Here is a 19,238-nt window from a genome sequence, read left to right as displayed (position 1 = left end):
GTAGTCCCTCTAACCCTTCCTGGCCATCTCAAAATTTCTGGTACCCTGATTCCTTAGACCCTTAATAAGCCAAGCCACCTTATCTCTGTGGATTGAAATTTTTAATTTTTGATTACATTTTTTTTTTTCTTACAATCATGTCAATGACCTATTTAGTTGGGGCTTTGTGCTTTTCCGCCTTCCCCTCTGAATGAAAGCCAAGGTGTGGGGGAAGAGTGGGAATTCCACCGGGGAGGTGGGATGAGAAAGATGAGTCCCACTCCCAAAGGAAAGCCGTCTGCTTTGCCTTGGACGTGGTGCTGGGGGTGGGGGCATTAGGGGAAAATACTCCCCACTCCCACTCCCCTTCCTTTGTCCTGACCCTCATACAGGGGTTCGGAGGTTCTATTTCTTCCCAAGAGCCCCTGCAAAGAACCCCATTTTCCTGTTTGAATGCCCCTACACTGTTGTGTTTTAGTGGAATATGTTTTCATTTAAAAACAACTTTGAATGGGGCCCCTTCCCCCCCCCCCCCCCCGTTTTAAAAATTGAAAATTCTTACAGTACAAACAGGGCTGTGGGGATGGGGATGTTGGTGCTGTAAGAGGTCACTCTGAGTGCATTTTGGCACTGGGATGAGATGGTTGGAGTGGGAGGACCCCGCCCCACTCTCTCCCCTTTTTTTCTAATATTTAAGGAGTGTTTTTGTAGGTTTCAACAACAACCACAACTTGAATTTGTATCATGGGAGGTGGGAGGGAGTGTCTTAGAGGTGTCTACCTAAGCTTAAGGCCAACTGTAGAAGTTTTGTTTCCCCTCTTTTTGTACAATAAAGTGAAAAACAAAGGTTTGACTGCTGTCTGGTCACTGGAATCAATGAAGGGCGGGGTGCAGGAGGGATGCACCAGGTTCAACAGGGAAAGACTTTATTTGACAGACAGCGAGAGAGGGAACACAGGCAGAGGGAGTGGGAGAGGGAGAAGCAGGCCTCCCGCTGAGCAGAGAGCCCCATGTGGGATGTGGGGCTTGTCTATCCCAGAACCCTGGGGTCATGGCCTGAGCCAAAGGCAGATGCTTAACCCACAGAGCCATCCAGGTGCCTGTGGGGAAAGACTTGATGCCAGCTTGTCTGCTCCTTCTCTCTAGAACCTTCTCTTCCTAAAGATTCCAAAGGCAGCCCCACCTGCACATCGCTCTGTGCTTTTACTGCAGTTCCGGTTCTGTTCGTTCACGTTCGGTTGTCAGACCACCAAAGACAGAATTTGGGGAACAGATAACTTCTTTTCTTCCTGAGTGCACTGCTTTGGGAAATTGGGGGCAATGAACTATTAGGGTCAGGGGCTCGCCCTGGTGGTATAAGGACTTCTCGCTGGGCCCTCCCGTCTTGAGCCCTCAGCCTCACCCTGGGTTAGAGATGACTTTCCCTACCCCACCCAGGGCCCTTATGGGAAGTGGGCTGGGCCAAGATGACTCGCCCTCTGAGGTAAAGGAAGATAGCCTGCCCTGCACAGGTCTTGGCCGGGTTCCTGGAACCACCGGGGCCGGAGACCTAGGCCCCATCCAAGAGCTCTCCCTTGGCCCCACACCCTGGTGTTCTTGGCCAAGTTGCTAGAAAGCTCACTGCCCTTCATGGTCTCCCATTTCCTCACCTCCTACTCACCACTCTCCTGGGGTGACTCCAAATTCACCAGCACGTGCATCATTCTATCCAGTGGCCACCTGCCCATCTCTTGATACCTTGGTCTATTCTGCTGGCATTGGCTCCTCCTCATTCTATCCAAGGTGTTCGTCACCTTAGGAACCTCCAGGTATCACCCATAGGTAACCAATCCAAAAGGGGTTCTCTACAGAGGCTGCTCTTCCAAACCGCAAACCTGTGTAAATTTCTGTGATATCCTCTGGGATATGTTGCAGGTACCTCATCCCTCAAGGCCCAAAGCGTTCGTCAGCCTCCAGCTATTCAAACTAGAAACTAGGGTATCGGCCTTGACTTCTCTCTCCCTTTTAAAACTCCACACGTATTTGCTTACCTAGACCTGTTCGTTCCACTTCCTGTACCTCCCCCGACTCTGTGTACCCTTCCCATTGCCGGCATCCGCATCCCATTCAAGGCCACCATCCTTGCTCAACTTTTGCCGAGACTTCCTAAAACTGGTCTTCCTGCTTGCACTCTCGCCCCCTACAGTTCCATTCTGCGCACAGCAACACAGCAACCAAAGTTATCTTTTAAAAAGCAATCTGGGGGGGTACCTGGGTGGCTCAGTGGGTTAAAGCCTCTGCAATTCGCTCAGGTCATGATCCCAGGGTCCTGGGATCGAGCCCCGCATCGGGCTCTCTGCGCAGCAGGGAGCCTGCTTCCTCCTCTCTCTCTCTCTCTGCCTGCCTCTCTCCCTACTTGTGATCTCTGTCTGTCAAATAAATAAATAAAATCTTTTAAAAAAAATAAAAATAAAAAAATAAAAAGCAATCTGGGGGCACCCACCTGGCTCAGTTGGAAGAGTGTGTGACTCTGAATCTCGGGGTCAGGAGTTTGAGCCCCACGTTGAGTGTAGAGCTTAGTTAATGAATTAAAAAATTTTTTAAATAATCAAAATGAAAAGAAATCTGATTACTTCTGTACTAACAACTTTCATGACTCTACGAGGCCTGGCCCCTGCTTTCCATCTCCCACCTTCTCTCATCTTGCTCTTCCTACTCACTCACAGCGATCCAGCCAAGGGATCTCTTTTGTTCTTCAAACATGCCGACCACAGGGCCTTTGTACTTGTTCTATCTGCTCCAAATGCTAATCCTTCAAGCCTACACACAGCTGGTTTTCTCATCCTTCAGGTTTCAGCTCAAATGTCCCCTCACGGACAGGCCTTCCCTATCAACTCTTTCTAATGAGGACTCCTCCTACATCTTTGTTTCTGTATTTTTTTACTTGTTTGTTGTCTACCTCCTCGAGGAGAGACACCTTATCTGTCTACTACAGTAATCCCAGCACCTAAATTGCCTGGTATACATTTGACACTCAAGAAACATTTGTTGAGGGGCGCCTGGGTGGCTCAGTGGGTTAAAGCCTCTGCCTTTGGCTCAGGTCATGATCCCAGAGTCCTGGGATCGAGCCCCACATCGGGCTCTCTGCTCAGCGGGGAGCCTGCTTCCTCCTCTCTCTCTCTGCCTACTTGTAATTTCTGTCTTTCAAATAAATGAATAAAATCTTTAAAAAAAAAAAAAAGAAACATTTGTTGAATGAGTGAGTAAGTATGGCTTACAGGTCCTGGGGCATCCGTTGCCCCTGCTGGCCTCTGCACCAACCCAGCTCTACTAGCTATCCATGTCTCAGAACACACTGCAGTCTTTTCCAGGGCCTCGTTCTGCCTATACACATAACCATTCCCTCTGCCTCAAATGTTCCTTTTCACCTCACTGCCTAGTTAATTCAGGGCTCCCTTGAAAAGATCACTTCTTGTGGGGTGGGGTAGGGTGGTGGTCTTCTCTGACCTCTTGACAAAAAGATCATGCTATTTGTTTCTTCAGCAGCCCAGATGCCTTCACAGTTGGTCTTGTTTCATCCACATCAGGCTTTGCTGGGATGTAAACTCCAGTAGGACAAGGTCTGTGTGTCTCTCTGGCTCACTGCTGAAACCCCAGGGCCTCGCCCAGAGCCCAGACCAGCACAGTCCTTAGTGTTTATTGACTGACTGATGCTAACTGTGGACACTGGGCAGGTTCCCAAAGAGTCCACCACCACAGAAGCAGCCCAGGCCAAAGGCCGGATGAATAGAACAATCCACTTGTAAAGGAGTTTGATGTGAGGATGGCCACGGGTAGGAAAGTGAGGAAGAATTTAGGTAAACAGAGGAGACAGGAAGGCTTCCTGTGCATGTGTCAATCCCTCAGGGCAGATATACTGGCTGTATTTAAAGACTGAGAAACAGAGCAGCATCGTCAGAGTTGAGAATTCCTGATTCACATATTTGAGTTTCCTGAAGGCCTGGCCTCTCCAGTGACCTTCAGAAAGTCTCCACCAGCTGGTCCCACAGTACCTACAAATACACCAAACTGAACCTGTCCTTCGTATATCCTCATATCTCCTCCTCTGAGGTCCCCATCTTGGTTAAAGGTATTTTCAGAGCTTCTTTGTCCTTTACCTCACAAGCGTTGATTGATAACAAAAATCTACAGACTCGGGGTGCCTGGGTGGCTCAGTTGGTTAAGCGCCTACCTTCAGCTCAGGTCATGATGCCAGGGTCCTGGGATCAAGCCCTGCATCAGGCTCCCCGCTCAGCAGGAACCTGCTTCTCCCTCTCCCTCTGTCACTCCCCCTACTTGTACTCTCCCCACCCCCAACCCCGACCTCAAATGAATGAATGAATGAATGAATGAAATCTATAGACTCAGCATGCCAGAATGATCTACTTAAAATTCAAGTCTGATCAAATGGTTCCCCTTGAGGACTCCTCATGGCCTCTAGGTCTAAAGCCCTTATTACTCAGCACACCTTTAGTCCTGTATGGTCTGACCTGCTCACCTGCTGCTTCCCCACCCATTCCTATGTTCCAGCCGGGGTCCCAAACTGAACCATACTCCTGAAGTTTGCTGTCTGGGATTGTAGCACCTTCCTGGTCTGCCTTGAACTGGTTCATCTCCCACTACAAGAAGCTGTTACTGACCAACTCTCTTACAACATTTTATCTGTTGTCCTGGCCACCCCACCCCCTGTGCATCTCTCTTGTGTTTTTTGTTTTTGTTTTTTAAGATTTTGCTTATTTATTTGAGAGAGCAAGCAAGCGGGGGGGGGGGGGGGGCAGAGGGAGAAGCAGACTCCCCACTGAGCAGGGAGGCGGACAGGGCTCAATCCTGGGACCCCAGGATCATGACCTGAGCCTAAGTCAGATGCTTAACTGACTGAGCCACCCAGGTGCCCTCTCTATTTTTTTTTAAAGGTTTTTTAATTAATTAATTTATTTTTTATTTGACAGAGATCACATGTAGGCAAATAGGCAGGCAGAGAAAGAGAAAGGGAAGCAGGCTCCCCACTGAGCAGAGAGCCCGATGTGGGACTCGATCCCAGGACCCTGGGATCATGACCCGAGCCAAAGGCAGAGGCTTTAACCAACTGAGCCACTCAGGCGCCCCCCTCTCTCTCATTTTTATCACAGTGTTTGGCAATTATTTTCCCTCAGTTCTGTCTGTCTGACAAATTTGTGAACTTCTTGAGGAAGCACAACTGTCTTATTTCATCTTTGCATCCCAGCACAGGGCACTGTAAGAATTCTTAGAGCACTTACGAATAACAGCTAAAATTTATAAACCACTTACACTGAGCTAAGAGTTTCACATGCACTGACTTGTCAGTCCTCACAACAACCTAATGAGATAGGTACTATCATTATACCCGGTGACAACAGAGTAAACTGAGGCAACAGAGAGCTCACTTGCCCAAGTTTATTTGCCAGGTCCGCATATTTAAATTTGACTCCTGGTCTTAACCACTTAGGACCATTGCCACAATATATGTTTGCTTGAGACCAAACAGCTAAGTGTAATCCCCAAGTGTAATATTTAACACTTCCCTCGTTTAACCCCCTCTTCTAGGGCAAGAGGGCTGTCAGACCCCCATTCCAACACTCCAGACCCAGAGAATAACCGAGATAGAAGGGCCAGTCTGGGCATCGGTTGCGGCTAGGAAAGGCCTTTTCCTCCAGAAGGTAAAGAGGGACCGTGAGAGCGCGCGGATATGGGCACACCCAGGGGGGTGGCGCGGAGTCGGGGGAAGGGTCTGGCCAGAGCCAGGCAGGCTGTCCGAGAGGTGGGGGGTCCAGCGTGGGTTCCGGAAGCAGGAAAGCCGAGCAGGTGTGGGATCTAAATTAGGCTGAGCGCCGGGAGGGCGCTCGTCTCAGAAGGGCACAGCTCGGCCTCCGCCCCCAGCACAGGACCCTCATCTCGGGCGTTCGTTGGCTCGCAGGCCTGGAGTGGGCTGAGACCCGCCCAGAAACAGGGGAACGGAGGCTCAGACGAGCCCCTTTGGCTCCATAGGTTTTCTGCCCTGAGGTGCTAACAGATCCCCACTTCAACTCCGGCCTCTTCAGAGAAGTGGCTGCAGGCTACGGGGTAAATGCCGGAGTGGGGGCGCCGGGGGCGGGGGCGGAGTTGGGGGGTGGGGGAGAAGAGCCGGGAGCCCCGAGGGAAGGGCGGGGGATCCTGGGCCGGAAGGCGTCCCAGGCTCGGCTGGGAGCCGGCGCTCTCTTTCGACGCCACCCGCTGCCCCCGCCCCGGAGCCGGCCGGGACGGCACAACGTCTCCGCCCCCAGCGCACCGCGCACCTCACCTTGAACGTCGCTCCACCCACCGCTATCCTATTGGGCCGGCCGGACCGAGGCGAGACGGCGATTGGCCGAGGTGGCTCCCGAAAGCCCCGCCCATCTCCCCGCCCCCGTCCCCGTCCGCCGGTACTTTGGACGGCGGCGTGGCGCCCCTCCTCCCCGCCCGGTCCCCGCCCCCTGGAGCAAATGCTGCCGAGCTGCGGCCGCGGGGCAGATGCACGCGCTCGGGCCCTTCTAGCAGGCGCGAGCAGTCGCTGGGCGCGCGAAAGCGAAAGAAGGAAGAGGAAGGGAGGGCGGGGGCGGGGTGTTGAAGAGGGGCGGGAGGAGGAAGAGGAGGAGGTTGGAGCGCGCTCGCGCTTGGCCTCGCGCCCGCGCGGAGGGAGGGGGAGAGGGGCGCGCGCGCGCACGCTCGCGTTCTCGCTCGCTCCATCCATCCATCCTCCGGTCGCGGCACGCGCGCGCGCTCCGGGCTCGCGCCGCACCCCCCGCCCGGGAGAGGCGGGCTGGAGTGGGGGGCGGGGGGAGGGGCGCGCGGACGGCGCGCGGACTGCGCGCGGGCGGGGTGAGGTGAGGAGGAGGAGGCGGCGACGGGACGAGAAGGGAGGGGAAGGGGCCATGGCCGCCCGGTGAGGCGGCGAGGCGGGGGGGCGGCCCGACCCCCCGGCCCCGGGCCCCGGGCCCCGGGGAGAGGCGAGGACGGACCGACGGACATGGGGCTCCGGAGCAGCCGCCGCCGCCGCCGCCGCCGGAGGACGCGGCCCTGAGAGGCCGCCGGGCCCCGGCGCGGCCCCCCGGGCGGGGTGAGTACGGGACGGAGACGGGGACGGGGGAGGGGCCTGTGGGGGGCGGGGGGCGGGGCCCGAGGCGGGGCTTGGGCCCCCTCCCCCCAGGTCTGGGTCAGCGCCCCTTCCCCTCCCCCCGGGCCGACGCGGAAACGCCCGGCTTCCCCCGGCTTCCCGGCCCGGCCGGGGCCCCCAGCTCTCCCCCTGTCTGGGTCCCCCCTGGGCGGGGCAGGGCCGGCCGGGGAGGGGGCGCGGGGCCTTTGTTAGGGAGCCAGGCCCCAGCCCCCGGGACAATAGAGACACCCTCCCGGACTCCTCTCCCCGGCCGGCTGGGGCTGTCGGCGGGCGGGGAAGGAGAGGGGCCGGGACGCGTCCCACTCTGCCCACTCTCTAGGGGTCGGACTGTCCCGGACCGGCGCCGGCCTCGGGCGGCTCGGCTCTCCTCCCCCCAGTCGGTATGATGCAGCAGCAGTGCCGCAGGGACGGGGGAAGAGCCGAGGCCCGGCCTCCTACCCTCCCCAGTGCCCCTGGCTCATTTGTCAGTCCCCACCCCACTCTAGGCCGGCAGCTCCTTAAACTCGTACCCACCGTTCAGAGGGGCCCCGGACTGTGGGCGCTGTTTCTGAATCCTTTGGTGGGGATTCCTGGACTTTGGGGCTCTTGGAGAGACTTCCGGGCTGGTCCTGAGGGAGGGAGGGTGGTTATCTAAAAGAAGAACAGGTAAGGGGAGTGCCCACTCCCGGCATGCCATCCCAAGCGGGCTCTACCCCTCTTCTTGATCATGGTGGCTGGAAAGGCTCCTTCAGCTCTCGGTTTCTGTGGGCTCTGTTCCCCTGCTGTAGTCACAGGCTTATTTCAAGGGAAGAGAGAGTGGGGTGAAGGTTGTAGGGTTCTAGGGCCATTCCTACTTCTGGTAGCAGTACCCCCCCAAGTGGACATCCTGGCTGAAAGCAGAGGTGACTCTGAGGAGAGCCTAGGGAAGGGGGGGGGGTGCATTTAGGAGTCTGTGCAGTTCTTTGCCACACCCTGTGGGTTTGCTTTGAGGCCTTAGAGTTCCTTCTCCTCCCCCTGCTGCATTGCACCATGGGTATGGAAGAGGGGTTTGAGTTTGGGGGACCTGGGGTGAGCTGCTGCCTCCCATAGACCCAGACTTTGTCTGATAGCAGAGTCCAAGGCCCGAGTTCAGTCCTGGGAAGGACTAGGCCGCCTTTGGGTTTCAGGCCCTGAAGGACCATCCAGACTTAGTGAGCCTGGGCCTTGGGGAGGGGTAGATCCTGATGCCAGGATTAGGCTCTGGGCAGCGAGGTGCAGAGGGGAGGTGGCGGTCTTCAGAGGTGCCTTGGCCTCACACCAGAACCCCTCACCCCCGTGTGTGCAGCCGTGTTGCCGCCCGCTGTGCTATGAGCAGTCAGAGCGCCGTCTCCACAAGAGTTTACAAATGAAAATGGAGGAAATGTCTTTGTCTGGCCTGGATAACAGCAAACTAGAGGTGAGGGCTGCCCCACGCGTGCCTCTAGTTCTTTCTCTGGGCGTCTCTACGCCGCTGTATCTGGCATTCACACCAAAGAGGAATTGGGGTAGTCAGCCTGGTTCCTTAAAGGGAATAGCCAGCTGAGAAGGCCCAAGGATCCAGAAGAAGAAAGGACGTGAAGTCAAGATGGGGAAAATGGCCGAAGAAAGCATGATTTGGGGCCAGGGCGAATGGGCAGATGTGGTTAGTGAGAGTTGCTCTCAGTCCAGGGGACTGTGACTCTTCCTGACCACAGACGTTCTCCCCTGGGCCCAGGCCATCGCTCAGGAGATATACGCGGACCTGGTTGAGGATTCTTGTTTGGGATTCTGCTTCGAGGTGCACCGGGCTGTCAAGTGTGGCTACTTCTTCCTGGACGACACGGACCCTGATAGCATGAAGGATTTTGGTGAGCTTCAGGGTTGAAGGAGAGCTGTCCAGTCCAGCCCCCCAGGGATCCTTGGAAGTCCCTCCTCTGGCAGCTGGACCAGATGTAGCCCCTAGAGTTGCTGCGAGCCTCCGCGGTGGAGGGGGTGGGGGTGGGTTCAAGAGGCCACGGGGCCACGGGCGGGAAACAAGAGGTCCCCCGCCTGCCCTGATCGCCACGCCTCTCCTGTCCCCAGAGATCGTGGACCAGCCGGGGTTGGACATCTTTGGACAGGTTTTCAACCAGTGGAAGAGCAAGGAGTGTGTCTGCCCCAACTGCAGTCGCAGTATCGCTGCCTCCCGCTTCGCTCCCCATCTGGAGAAGTGCCTGGGGATGGGCCGGAACAGCAGCCGCATCGCCAACCGCCGGTGAGGACCCAAAGTTGCGAGACTCGTCTCTCTCGTGCCATGTTCCGAGGCGTAGTCACCCCTCCCCCCGGGGCCTTGGTAGGGCTCAGGGGTGGCACGTGCTTGGCCTCTGCGGCCAGTGGCAGAGAGAGGTGGCCGCCTTGACCCTTTCTCTTCTGTTCCGTTGGCAGGATTGCCAATAGTAACAATATGAACAAGTCGGAGAGTGACCAAGAGGATAATGATGACATCAACGACAACGACTGGTCCTATGGCTCAGAGAAGAAAGGTGTTTGGGGACTCTGGGGAAGCTGGGGTGGGGGGCGGGCATCGGGCTGAGGTGGGCAAGCAGGAGTTGGGTAGGTAAGGGTCACAAGTTGTTAGGTTGAGTGAGGAGGGGAGAATGTGGCCTGGTGTGTTTCCGTAGGGGTTCTAGCTTGAGAACTTAGGTTGAGTGACCCTGACCTTTTGTTTTTGTCTGACACAGCCAAGAAGAGAAAATCAGACAAGGTGAGAGCCGGGGCAAGCATGAGGGAAATTTGGGCGAAGGACAGATACCCTCCCCTTTGGGCAGGGAGTCTTCGGGTGTCTTGACTCAAGTCTGAGGTCATGGGGTTCCTCACTGGGTTTCGGGATGAGGGTATCTGTGGTGGGCAGGAGGGCAGTGGAGGCCTTGGGGGAGTAGGGGAGGAGGGAATATGGGTAGGTGGGCCTCTTACTGGGGAGGAAGAGTAGGAATTTGAGGATGTTTCTTTGTCAAATCTTTTTTCCTTCCCTGGGTTCTCGGCTCCCCCTTATCGTTACCCTTTCCCCAAAGCTGTGGTATCTCCCATTCCAGAACCCCAATTCCCCTCGAAGATCCAAGTCTTTAAAACACAAAAATGGTAAGTGGGGCTTGAACGATGGGGGTGATTCTAGGTACGTCTGCTGGGACTCATTGCTGGAGGGTGGGGGTGGGGGGCATAGGGGAACTGGGGTATCGAGGGAGGGCCTGTGATCCTTCTGTCACCCCCACTTCCTCTCTGGTTATTTTCAGGGTTCTCTGTCTGTACCTCTGCATCAAACACCCTTCCCCTTCTTTTTTCTTCTTCAGGGGAACTTAGCAATTCGGATCCTTTTAAGGTGAGTGGGTGCCACCCCTCTCAGGTTCTCTGTCATTTTCCCAGTTGTGGGTTGGGTGGGATTTGGACAGGTGGGGATCAGAATGCTGAGGCCAGAAGCACTAGATGGGGTATTTCGGTCTTGCATATTTCTGTTCTTGCTGGGTTCCAGCCGCTCCCCGGCGCGCAGGTGGGATGGGAAGAGTATCCCTGGGAAAGTGCTGTTGGCTCAGGGCCCTCCCCCCATAGAGACAGACCAGAGAGACTGGTTCCCCAACCCCATCTGTCCCTTCCCCCCCAACCCCCCAGAGCTGCCTCTTCTCTGACCTGTATCTTTGCTTCTCCCCTAGTATAACAACTCAACTGGGATCAGCTACGAAACCCTGGGGCCGGACGAGCTGCGTAACCTGCTCACCACGGTGAGAGACTGGCGAGGGGGAGGCCCTTGGGAGTGGGCTGGAGCCATAGGCAGTGGTCCTGTCCCTGGAAGAGGCTGGTGACAGCAGTCAGGGCCACCTAGCTCACTCTCTCTGGAATTAGGTTTCCCGGCCTGTGGTAGTCTGGGACTGTCTGTTCTGGATACCTTGGGGCCGATTCTGCCTGTGCCTCCTAGCGTCTGTACAGAAGAGAATACCTAGTATCTAGAGTGGGTTCCCCTCTGTCCCTCCTTTCAGCTTATATTCCTCTTCCAGCAATGTGGGGTGATTTCTGAACACACCAAGAAGATGTGCACAAGGTGAGCTCAGAACCTAGAAAAGGGAGCCGGGGGCCCTCCCGCACACTCACCCTGGGCATGGGTCGAGAGTATGCTGGGACTTGAGCAGTGGGGCTCCCACCCTTCCCCTCCCTCCTCTAATGGTCAGGCCGTAGGCCACAATCTGGGGGCACTCTGTTTATCCCTTCCCTGTCTGTGTCCGTCCTCCCACCTCTGCTAGGGGAAAGGGGCTTCACCTGAGGTCCTCAGACTCTTCCTGCCTTGTCAGGGTCTGATGAGTTCTCTCCCCACCAGGTCCGTGCGCTGCCCCCAGCACACAGATGAGCAGCGGCGAGCCGTGCGCATTTATTTCCTCGGACCCTCAGCGTAAGGGAGCCTCCGGGGAGGTGGTGGGTTGTGGAAGATTAGGATGATGACTGGTATCCCTGAAGCCCTTCTTTGACCCCTCCTCTTTCCAGCGTCCTTCCAGAGGTCGAGAGTTCCCTGGATAATGACAGCTTTGACATGACTGACAGCCAGGCCCTGATCAGCCGGCTTCAGTGGGACGGCTCCTCTGATCTCTCGCCCTCCGATTCAGGCTCCTCCAAGACGAGTGAGAATCAGGGATGGGGTCTAGGTAGGTGATGCATCTGGGCCCCACGGGCTCTCTGCCCAAGGCCAGGGCTATGGGGACACCCGTGTTCTCCGGACACAGCCCAGCCTGCATCCATGGTGCCTCTCTCTCTTCAGGTACCAACAGCTCTGAGTCACGGAAAACCAAGAAAAAGAAATCCCATCTGAGCCTGGTAGGGACTGCCTCCAGCCTGGGCTCCAACAAGAAGAAGAAGCCAAAGCCACCGGCACCCCCGACGCCCAGCATCTACGATGACATCAACTGACTTGAGTGCAAGGGTTAGCCTTTGGCTGAGCAGAGCCCTCTCTCCCAACCCCCACCCAGGTGGCAAAGCCTGGCGAATGGACGGCTGCTGGGGGTTTGGGCTTGGGAAGCTTGGTGGGGCCAGGCAGGCAGAGGATCCAGTTATGCGCCCCTGGGGGGTGTCAGGGTCCTCTGCGACGGAGCACGACCCCTTGGCATGCAGGACTCAGACCTGGACATATTATGCCTTGGACATAAGTTTGGTGGGGAGGCGGTTTTCCTATTTATTCTGTGAGTTACTGGATGTCCAGCTAGGCCAGGGGCCTGACCTGGGCACTGTGCCAGGGCACTGCCTGCCCCCCCACCCCAGGAACTGGACTAAGCCCTGCCGAGAAGCATTGTGGCTACCGGGGAGGCTGTGGGTTGGAAGCTGAGCCTGGAGGGGGCCTCCCCCAGCCGCCCTCAGCAATGTGAATGGGTCCGGTGCTTGGAGCTGAGGGGCAGGGCTGGGTGTGTCCTGTCTGTGTGCAGAATCCTATCAGATGCCCCCAATCCCAGGGGTAGGCAGGCCCAGCAAGCTGTCTGCTGAGGTGGGCGTCCAGAACTGCCACCGCCTTCCCTGCCCCTCAGGGGCAGCCCTTTCCCCTCAGTCCCCATGGGCCTCCTTGGCAGCAGGAGCTGTCCTTTTGTTGTTGGGTGCCAGGAAAGGGCCTCCAGCCTCTACAGCTTCACGGAAGAGGCAAGGGGAGGGTAGGAAGAGGGAGCTGTGTATCAGAATGACTCCCCCCCCCCTACCTTTCCTCCCTGACCCAGGGCTGGTGAGGAGTGGGGCCCCAAGGTGAGAGGGAACGGTGCTGCTTTATTTGAAATGTTTTCTTACCTCATTCCCTGCCCCAGGAAGGGGCCCAGCCTCACCCTCCTGGGGTGGCCCCATGTTCCTCCCGCCTCCCCTGCCCCGCTGCCCTAGCAGGGCAGTCCAAGTTCCCAACTGCTGCTTGCTTACCCCCCTCCTTCACCTTGACCAGCTTCAGTTCCTCTCTCGATGCTCCTGCCTCCAAAGCCTGCCCTGTTTCCCCTTCCTTAGCCGCTTTTAAGTTATTTATTCTGTACTCGTGGTTTGGGGCTCTGAGGAAAATCCTGATCTTTTACCTCTCCCCTTTTGCTAGGAGTTGGGGTGGGCAGAGGCTAGTCTCCGTGCTCTGGGTTGTCAGTGGAGGGCTGTCGTGCCTCAGCATTGCCCCTCTGTGGGACTGTCATGCCAATGTGCCCACCTGCCTGGTCTACATCCTGAAGAGATGTACCGTCCCACCTCCACGTGGGCACCATCGCTCCCAGAAACCGAGCTGGAGGACTACAGTCTGGGCCGGGAGCAGAGCTGACACAGGGATGGAGTTGACCCTGAGCCATGTTCTCTGGCATTTGCTGGATGTGAACCCTGCCCTCTTCCCAGGAGGAGCCATCCCACATTTGGGTAGCTAGTACCCAGGACTGGTTGGACTGATTTTGGGTTAGGGACCCTAGAGGGTTAAGGGAACAACAAGAGATAGGGCTGCAGTACCCTGTCTGGAACCCCAGTCCCCCCCCTGGGGTGGTTCTGATTGTGGCTGATGCTTGGTTACAAATTGGTTTTTAACCCAAGAATTGTGATTATTTTTTAAAAAGCCAAACAAATTTTGGCAGGAGTTAGAATAAATCCTGGGGCCTGGGCTCCTCTGTTCTTGACCCTCCATAGTCTTCTCCCTCTAAGGGGAAGCCAGAGGGAAAGGAGGATTTCAGCCAGCCTCCAGCCTGCTTCCAAATGATGTCTTGGGAGTGGGCTGAAGGTGAAGGGAGGACGACGGCTCAGGCCATTCTCCCTTCTGAGAGGCAGCTGCAGCTCAGGCCCTACCATACCCTTTCCCCTCTGGCCTCTCCCTTTCCCCCCTCTGGTTGGAGGAGGGAGAAGTGGGAAGTAGTTTGGGAACTGGTTTGTCCACATCCACTTCCCCATTGTTCCTTGGCCCGCCCTCAGGGCACAGCCCCCTGCCCAAGCTGGGTAAGAGATGGGCTTGGTCCAGCAGGGACCCTGAGGGAGCAAACCCCTTTCCTTCTGGGGAGAGTGTGCCCCCCTACCATGTAGTTGAACAGGGGCTAGGAGCTCTCCATTCCCCTCCCTCTAACAGCAGGCTGTGTGGGTCTCAATTCCCATCCTTCCCACCCCAGCTAGGTGTCGTCCACCTGTATCCTATCATGTGTCTGAGTGTGTGTGGGGGGGTTCTGTACTAATTTCCATGGCCGGTGGCTTTTCCTTCCATGCATCACTCCCCCCCGCATGCCCAGGGGCCACCCGCCTGGCATTACCGCATGCTGGGGTCATTGGGGGAGGGGGGTGGGGCTCACGCTGTCCTGTGGTCTTGAGATTTTTATTTTTGCATATGTAATCCATCCTGTACAGGTAGCTAACTTTGTAAACGCTGTGTATTTCCCCTGCCCCCATGGCTGCTGGTGTAAATAAACTGCATCTCCCGTTGGTAGCCCGGCCTACCCACCCTCCTTACCATGTCAATGGGGGCAGAGCAAAGCCATTCTCTTAATGTCACAGAAGGAGGCTCCACAGCCACAAAATGGAACTTTATTTAGTCACAGACACTGACCCTCCATCTGAGAAGCCCAGAGGCAAGGGCCTGGGGCCCAGGGCTCCATACCCAGAGCTCGTCCTTGGAGCTGGGCAGGGTGGACACTGGCTGAGGGCCAGAGCTGTCTCTTGCTTACAGCCTTAGGCCTAGGGTAGCAGCAGCTGTGGCTTGGCCTCTCCCAATGCTGGGGGCTTGGCTTTGTGCCCCAATCCCCTTTCTGACTGAGCTCTATAAAGGACTGTTTAAAAAAAAAAAAAATACAAGCAAAGTGCTTTGAAAAAAAGGGGAGAACACTGGAAACTATCCAGAACACAGAGAACACCCTATTCCTGCTACAGGGGCGGATGGAGAAGGTAAGAGGCAGCTAGGTGCCTGAAAGGGAAGTGGACTTCATTCCTGCTGTGTGACTTCAGTCTCAAAAGACGGATATTCCCTTAAGAAACAGAAAAATACTCCAGGCTCCCTACAGAAGTATGCTGGGGCCATGCTGAGCTGCCCTGGCAGGCGGCCCTGGGTACTGAGGAGCAGACATGCAGGACAATGGGAAGAGCGAGGGCCACAGCTGGGAGGGAATCCTCAGAGCCCAGGCTCCCCACTGAGCTGGGCCATCAGCTCAGTTCTGAACTTGTGGACCCTACAAGTGAAGGAAAATGACATCCTTGTTTCTACCTGAGTTGTGCTTGCACAGAGATGGGATGTCTGTACCCTTGTGGACGTGAAGGGGAGGCCCCGTACTTGCCTATGTCCTATGGAGGAGGACCTGCCACATCCTTTCCACCCCTCCCTCCCAAGCCCTTGGGCCCAGCTCTGGCCAGGAAAGGGGGGAGGCCATAAAGGAGGAAGACCATGCCTTTCATTTTCTCCCTATGTCCTTATCGTCCATACATCCCAAATACTAGGAAGCTGAAGAAGACAGTGACCCCCACCAGGGAGACAGTGGCAGGTGCTGTGAAGAACTGGCGGTAATTGATACGGAAGTACCAGACCACACCCAACAGCACCACAAACACAGGCACCATGAGGCTGCCCACACTGACGCCAAGGCTGGGGGGTTCAGTGGCCGAGGAGGGGGCCAGGGAGGCTGAAGGGCCTGGAACAGCTGACCCTGGGGGTGAGCGGTGGCAGTGAATCACACAGTTGTCGGTAATGTTCAGGGAACGCAGTGTGCGAGCTGGGTCCTGCAGCAGACGCCCCTGGTAGATGAGTTTCATCTGGCTCTCCTGTCCAGGGAAGTATTTACTGCAAGGACGGAAGAGATAGAAGGCAAGACAGAAGGCGAGGAATGAGAAGGCTGACAGGCCTGGGCCAGAAAAACAGGGCAATGAGGGAAGAGCTGAAGGGTAAGTTTCTAAGAGGTATCCCACCCAGCCTTGGTGGGGGCCGGACCCGATACCTCCCCGCTACTCCCAGGTGGATACCGGGCTCCTCTCAAGCGACCAAGGGCTGTGGGCGGGGGGTATGAGCAGCTGCCCACTTTCCGGTCCACTCACCTCTTCAGGGCACCCACAGTATCCTCCGGCCTGGCCACCGCCAGCTCCTCGGTGTCATTGAGGAATTTGAGCCGCACACTGATGAGGCTGGGGCTGGGAGGGAGGCAGCCGCTATCCTCAGATCTCAGAGGGGCCTCTGGACTGCTGCTTTCCGGGCCCGCGTGTCTTTTGGGAAGGCCTTGGATGTCAAGCAGATGCTCGAGGCTTGGCTCAACACCGCCCCCAGCTTCAGGCTCCCCCGTGGAGTCTCCCCCACTTTCGCCAGCCTCTTCAGCCTTCTCATCATTACCCTCTGATGGATGGGGGAGTTCGGTTGGCTCTGGGGTGCCTTGGCCTGCCACTAGATGGTCCACATGCCCCAGGTGGAGGACGGACGTGTCTCCAGCTGACACAATGGTGCCCAGGAGCTGGTTGCTACCGCTGTCTGCTACGTAGGTAGAGAGCCAAGCTAGGACCAAGGCTAGAATCAGCACCACCACACCTGCCACCACAGTCACCTCATTACCCACACCCTCAATGAGGGTGACATCAGAGAACTCCATGGCCTGGCTGCTGACTGGGTCGACACTGCAGGAACAAAGGGGGATAGCATCAGCAAGGTATGTGGGGTTGCAACCAGGTTCCTAGTTCCTTCAGGTCCTAACTGACTCAGCCCTGAAAGAAAATGGAGTTCAGTGTCCTACAGAAGGGGGAACAAACCTTCCTACCCTTGGATCCCCAACCTAAAGCTAAGGACTTACCCTCTGCCTCTGTTGTGAAACACTAGCTTTCAGGTTCCACATCTTTCCTCTCTCACATTTCGAGCTCCCAATGAGCATGGATCATCAGGAACATTTCATGGCTTTGTTGTGGTGACTGCTGCTGTCACTGGCTGTTGCTTTTTTGGTAAGTGGGGGAAAAAACGTTTGCTTCTTTATGCCCTGAGTTTCTCTAGGATTTCTATCACTTGGTCTAGCAACTATGCCCCCTGAGAAGCCTCCAAGATGGCTTCTGAGAGACCAAAAAGCCTGAAATATTTTATTTTAGGGTCTTCTGGAGGCATAGTGCAGCCACTCTTGCCAGATTTTTCCATTTGAACCCTACCTCATTCATGGTCACGTATTCAGGTTCAGATGTCAAGAACCAAAAAATTAATTTTTCATCAGAAGCATGGTCAGACCACCCCAAAGGGGACACATCTGCAGGAGCCATCAGCAGACATCATGCAGCAGGCACCGTGTCTGCCACCTCTGAAATTCTTCTGACAAGTCCTAGGAAGCGAAGGAGGACAGACACCAGAAACACCACCAGAGGCTCAAAACTACAAAACCACTAAATGGAAAGGATTTGGAAAAGATTCCAAAATAGCTCTCACAATCCATATTCCTATCTCTCTTCGTGCACGGTGTAGTTTCTCCCCTGGCGATTTCTCAGAAAGGCAGAAGGATGGTGGCTTGCTCCTTCAGAGTACCTACTCTTTCCCTCACAGAATGTGGGGCTTTCACAACTGGCCCCAGGCAAATCCAATCTGATGATTAGCATCAACAGAGTATTCTGACAATACCTATAAAACTTCATTATACTCCTCTGCCAGTCCATCTTTCTCTACTAGACTTCTGAAAGACAGGATCACATGTATTTTTCTATGTACCCTAGAGCCCAGCATAATACCATAGTAGCCGCTCAAAGAATATCTGTAGGACATAGCAACATCTGAATGGCTCCCACATCCTTATTTAGAACATGGGTTCTGGAGTAAAAAAACAAAAAAACAAAAAACCTAATTATAATCCTGGCCTTGCCTCTTACTAGCTCTCGAATCTCGGACAACTTTCTCAAAGCCTCAGCTTTCTCATCAGTAAAATGGGGTTAAAAATAGTACCTACCTCATAAGGTTGTTTTGACGGTGACGGGAAATCATCGAAGCAAAATACTTAGCACAGTGTCTGGCACATTGCAATGGTTCAATAAATAAATGGCAGCAATTACTTATCGCTCCCACAACTAGCCCCTAACGGTAAGATGGTTAATGTCACCAATTCTGATTTACAGAAAAGGAAACTGCGGCGAACAGAAGCGAAAACGACTGGCACAAACACAAGGCACTTTCGTGGGCTGGGGAGGACCCCACGTCTCCCGCGTCAGAGGCCTTTGGGGTCTCCTCAGTCTGTAGGCGACCCTGACCGCGCGGTGAGGAGGGGTCCCGACCCTGCCTTTTCTGAGGCGAAGGCTCCGCGTGGGGCGGCCCTATTCTCGCGGCGCTGGAGAGGAGTCGGTGGGCCCACCCGAGGCGAAAGGCTACCTGGTTCCTGGCCGCCAAGCTCAATTCTCCCAGCCCATAAGGGACAGGGTCCGGCGAGGGGGTCACAAACCATCCACACCCCTCAAACTTTGGGGCGGGGCTGGGGGCCTGGGGGCGGGGCTTGAGTGCGCGGGGAGTCATGGGAAATTAAAGAGGGATTGAGCCGGTACTGTGCCTGGATAGGGAAAGAGGTCCTCACCTGAAACGGCCAGACTAAATGTTTTGACTTCGCCAGGACGGCCCATGGACTCACCTTTCCGTAGGGGCCGGGGGAGGGGCTGGCTATCCCCGATTCTGTCCAGAGTCCCGTCTCTTCCGGCTTCTCCCGGAAGCTGTTTGAATCAGAGACAGGAAATCCCGCCTCCGCGCTCTGCACTGATGACGTAAGTTAACGTAAGGCGGGCTGACGTAAACGTATTCTTTAAAAAGGACCGGTTTCTTAGCGGAGGGAGGGGCGGAGTTATTGTTGGCGGGATCGTCGCCCTCCCAGGGCGGGGCCACGCTCACTGGGCGGAGCCTAAAGAGCCCACGGGTGAGGGGCGGGACCACATAGAGTTGGGGGTGGTGCTTGGGAGAAGGCGTGGTTTCATGTCTGGAGGACCGGCGTGCTGGCATAGCCCGGCGGATCGTGAGCGGCTCTTCCACTGTCCCGGCATGTTCTTTTGGCCTTGCTCCCAGCCTCCAGGGCTGATTGGATTTATTACTGCTCTGTAGCACACATTGAGCTCCTGGTTAGCGAGATCAGTAGGGACTGGTCTCTCTGACCTCCAAAAGTTCAATTCAGGGCTAGTCGGGAGGCCGGAGGTAGTTTAGTTACCATCTGGC

The 19,238-nt window shown here is 55.8% G+C and overlaps 2 protein-coding genes across 8 annotated transcripts; one reads left to right on the top strand and one right to left on the bottom strand.

The window, feature by feature from the left end:
* Positions 1 to 6,892: 6,892 nt before the first annotated feature.
* ATXN7L3 (ataxin 7 like 3) lies at positions 6,893 to 14,540 on the top strand. 4 transcript variants are annotated; one of them, XM_045985050.1, is made up of 13 exons: positions 6,893 to 7,090; positions 8,451 to 8,561; positions 8,859 to 8,991; positions 9,206 to 9,377; positions 9,548 to 9,645; positions 9,844 to 9,866; positions 10,174 to 10,240; positions 10,393 to 10,478; positions 10,807 to 10,875; positions 11,149 to 11,192; positions 11,466 to 11,537; positions 11,630 to 11,787; positions 11,901 to 14,540. In XM_045985050.1, the coding sequence occupies exons 2-13, from the start codon at positions 8,511 to 8,513 to the stop codon at positions 12,047 to 12,049; spliced, it is 1,122 nt and encodes a 373-aa protein (XP_045841006.1). In that variant the 5' UTR covers positions 6,893 to 7,090; positions 8,451 to 8,510; the 3' UTR covers positions 12,050 to 14,540. The 4 variants fall into 4 exon arrangements, with proteins under 4 accessions (XP_045841006.1, XP_045841008.1, XP_045841009.1 ...); XM_045985052.1 differs by having other exon boundaries at positions 6,895 to 7,090; positions 10,195 to 10,240; XM_045985053.1 differs by having other exon boundaries at positions 6,896 to 7,090; positions 10,450 to 10,478.
* A 62-nt stretch (positions 14,541 to 14,602) lies between these two features.
* Positions 14,603 to 18,745, bottom strand: TMUB2 (transmembrane and ubiquitin like domain containing 2). Of its 4 annotated transcripts, XM_045985056.1 has the most exons (4): positions 17,998 to 18,563; positions 17,216 to 17,382; positions 16,133 to 16,699; positions 14,603 to 15,881 (listed from the first exon to the last, which is right to left on the bottom strand). In XM_045985056.1, exons 2-4 carry the CDS (start codon positions 17,218 to 17,220, stop codon positions 15,515 to 15,517), a joined length of 939 nt encoding a protein of 312 aa, XP_045841012.1. In that variant the 5' UTR covers positions 17,221 to 17,382; positions 17,998 to 18,563; the 3' UTR covers positions 14,603 to 15,514. The 4 variants fall into 4 exon arrangements, with proteins under 4 accessions (XP_045841012.1, XP_045841014.1, XP_045841013.1 ...); XM_045985058.1 differs by lacking the exons at positions 17,216 to 17,382; positions 17,998 to 18,563 and adding an exon at positions 18,667 to 18,745; XM_045985057.1 differs by lacking the exons at positions 17,216 to 17,382; positions 17,998 to 18,563 and adding an exon at positions 18,613 to 18,714.
* Positions 18,746 to 19,238: the final 493 nt, after the last annotated feature.

The sequence above is a fragment of the Meles meles genome, chromosome 18, assembly GCF_922984935.1.
Source record: "Meles meles chromosome 18, mMelMel3.1 paternal haplotype, whole genome shotgun sequence".
In the NCBI taxonomy this organism is placed as follows: domain Eukaryota; kingdom Metazoa; phylum Chordata; class Mammalia; order Carnivora; family Mustelidae; genus Meles; species Meles meles.
The sequence above is the reverse complement of the archived record's forward strand: the minus strand, read 5'-3'. Positions and strand labels throughout refer to the sequence as shown.

Excerpts from the sequence above, each read along its gene's own strand:
- ATXN7L3 (XM_045985050.1), top strand. The coding sequence starts at position 8,511 with ATGAAAATGGAGGAAATGTCTTTGTCTGGCCTGGATAACAGCAAACTA. Across the intron at positions 9,646-9,843 it reads CTATGGCTCAGAGAAGAAAG|CCAAGAAGAGAAAATCAGAC; the intron begins GTGTTTGGGGAC and ends TGTCTGACACAG. Across the intron at positions 10,241-10,392 it reads GTCTTTAAAACACAAAAATG|GGTTCTCTGTCTGTACCTCT; the intron begins GTAAGTGGGGCT and ends GGTTATTTTCAG.
- TMUB2 (XM_045985055.1), bottom strand. The coding sequence starts at position 18,032 with ATGATTTCCCGTCACCGTCAAAACAACCTTATGAG. Across the intron at positions 16,700-17,997 it reads CGTCAAAACAACCTTATGAG|TGTCGACCCAGTCAGCAGCC; the intron begins GTAGGTACTATT and ends TTGTTCCTGCAG. Across the intron at positions 15,882-16,132 it reads ACTGTGGGTGCCCTGAAGAG|TAAATACTTCCCTGGACAGG; the intron begins GTGAGTGGACCG and ends CCGTCCTTGCAG.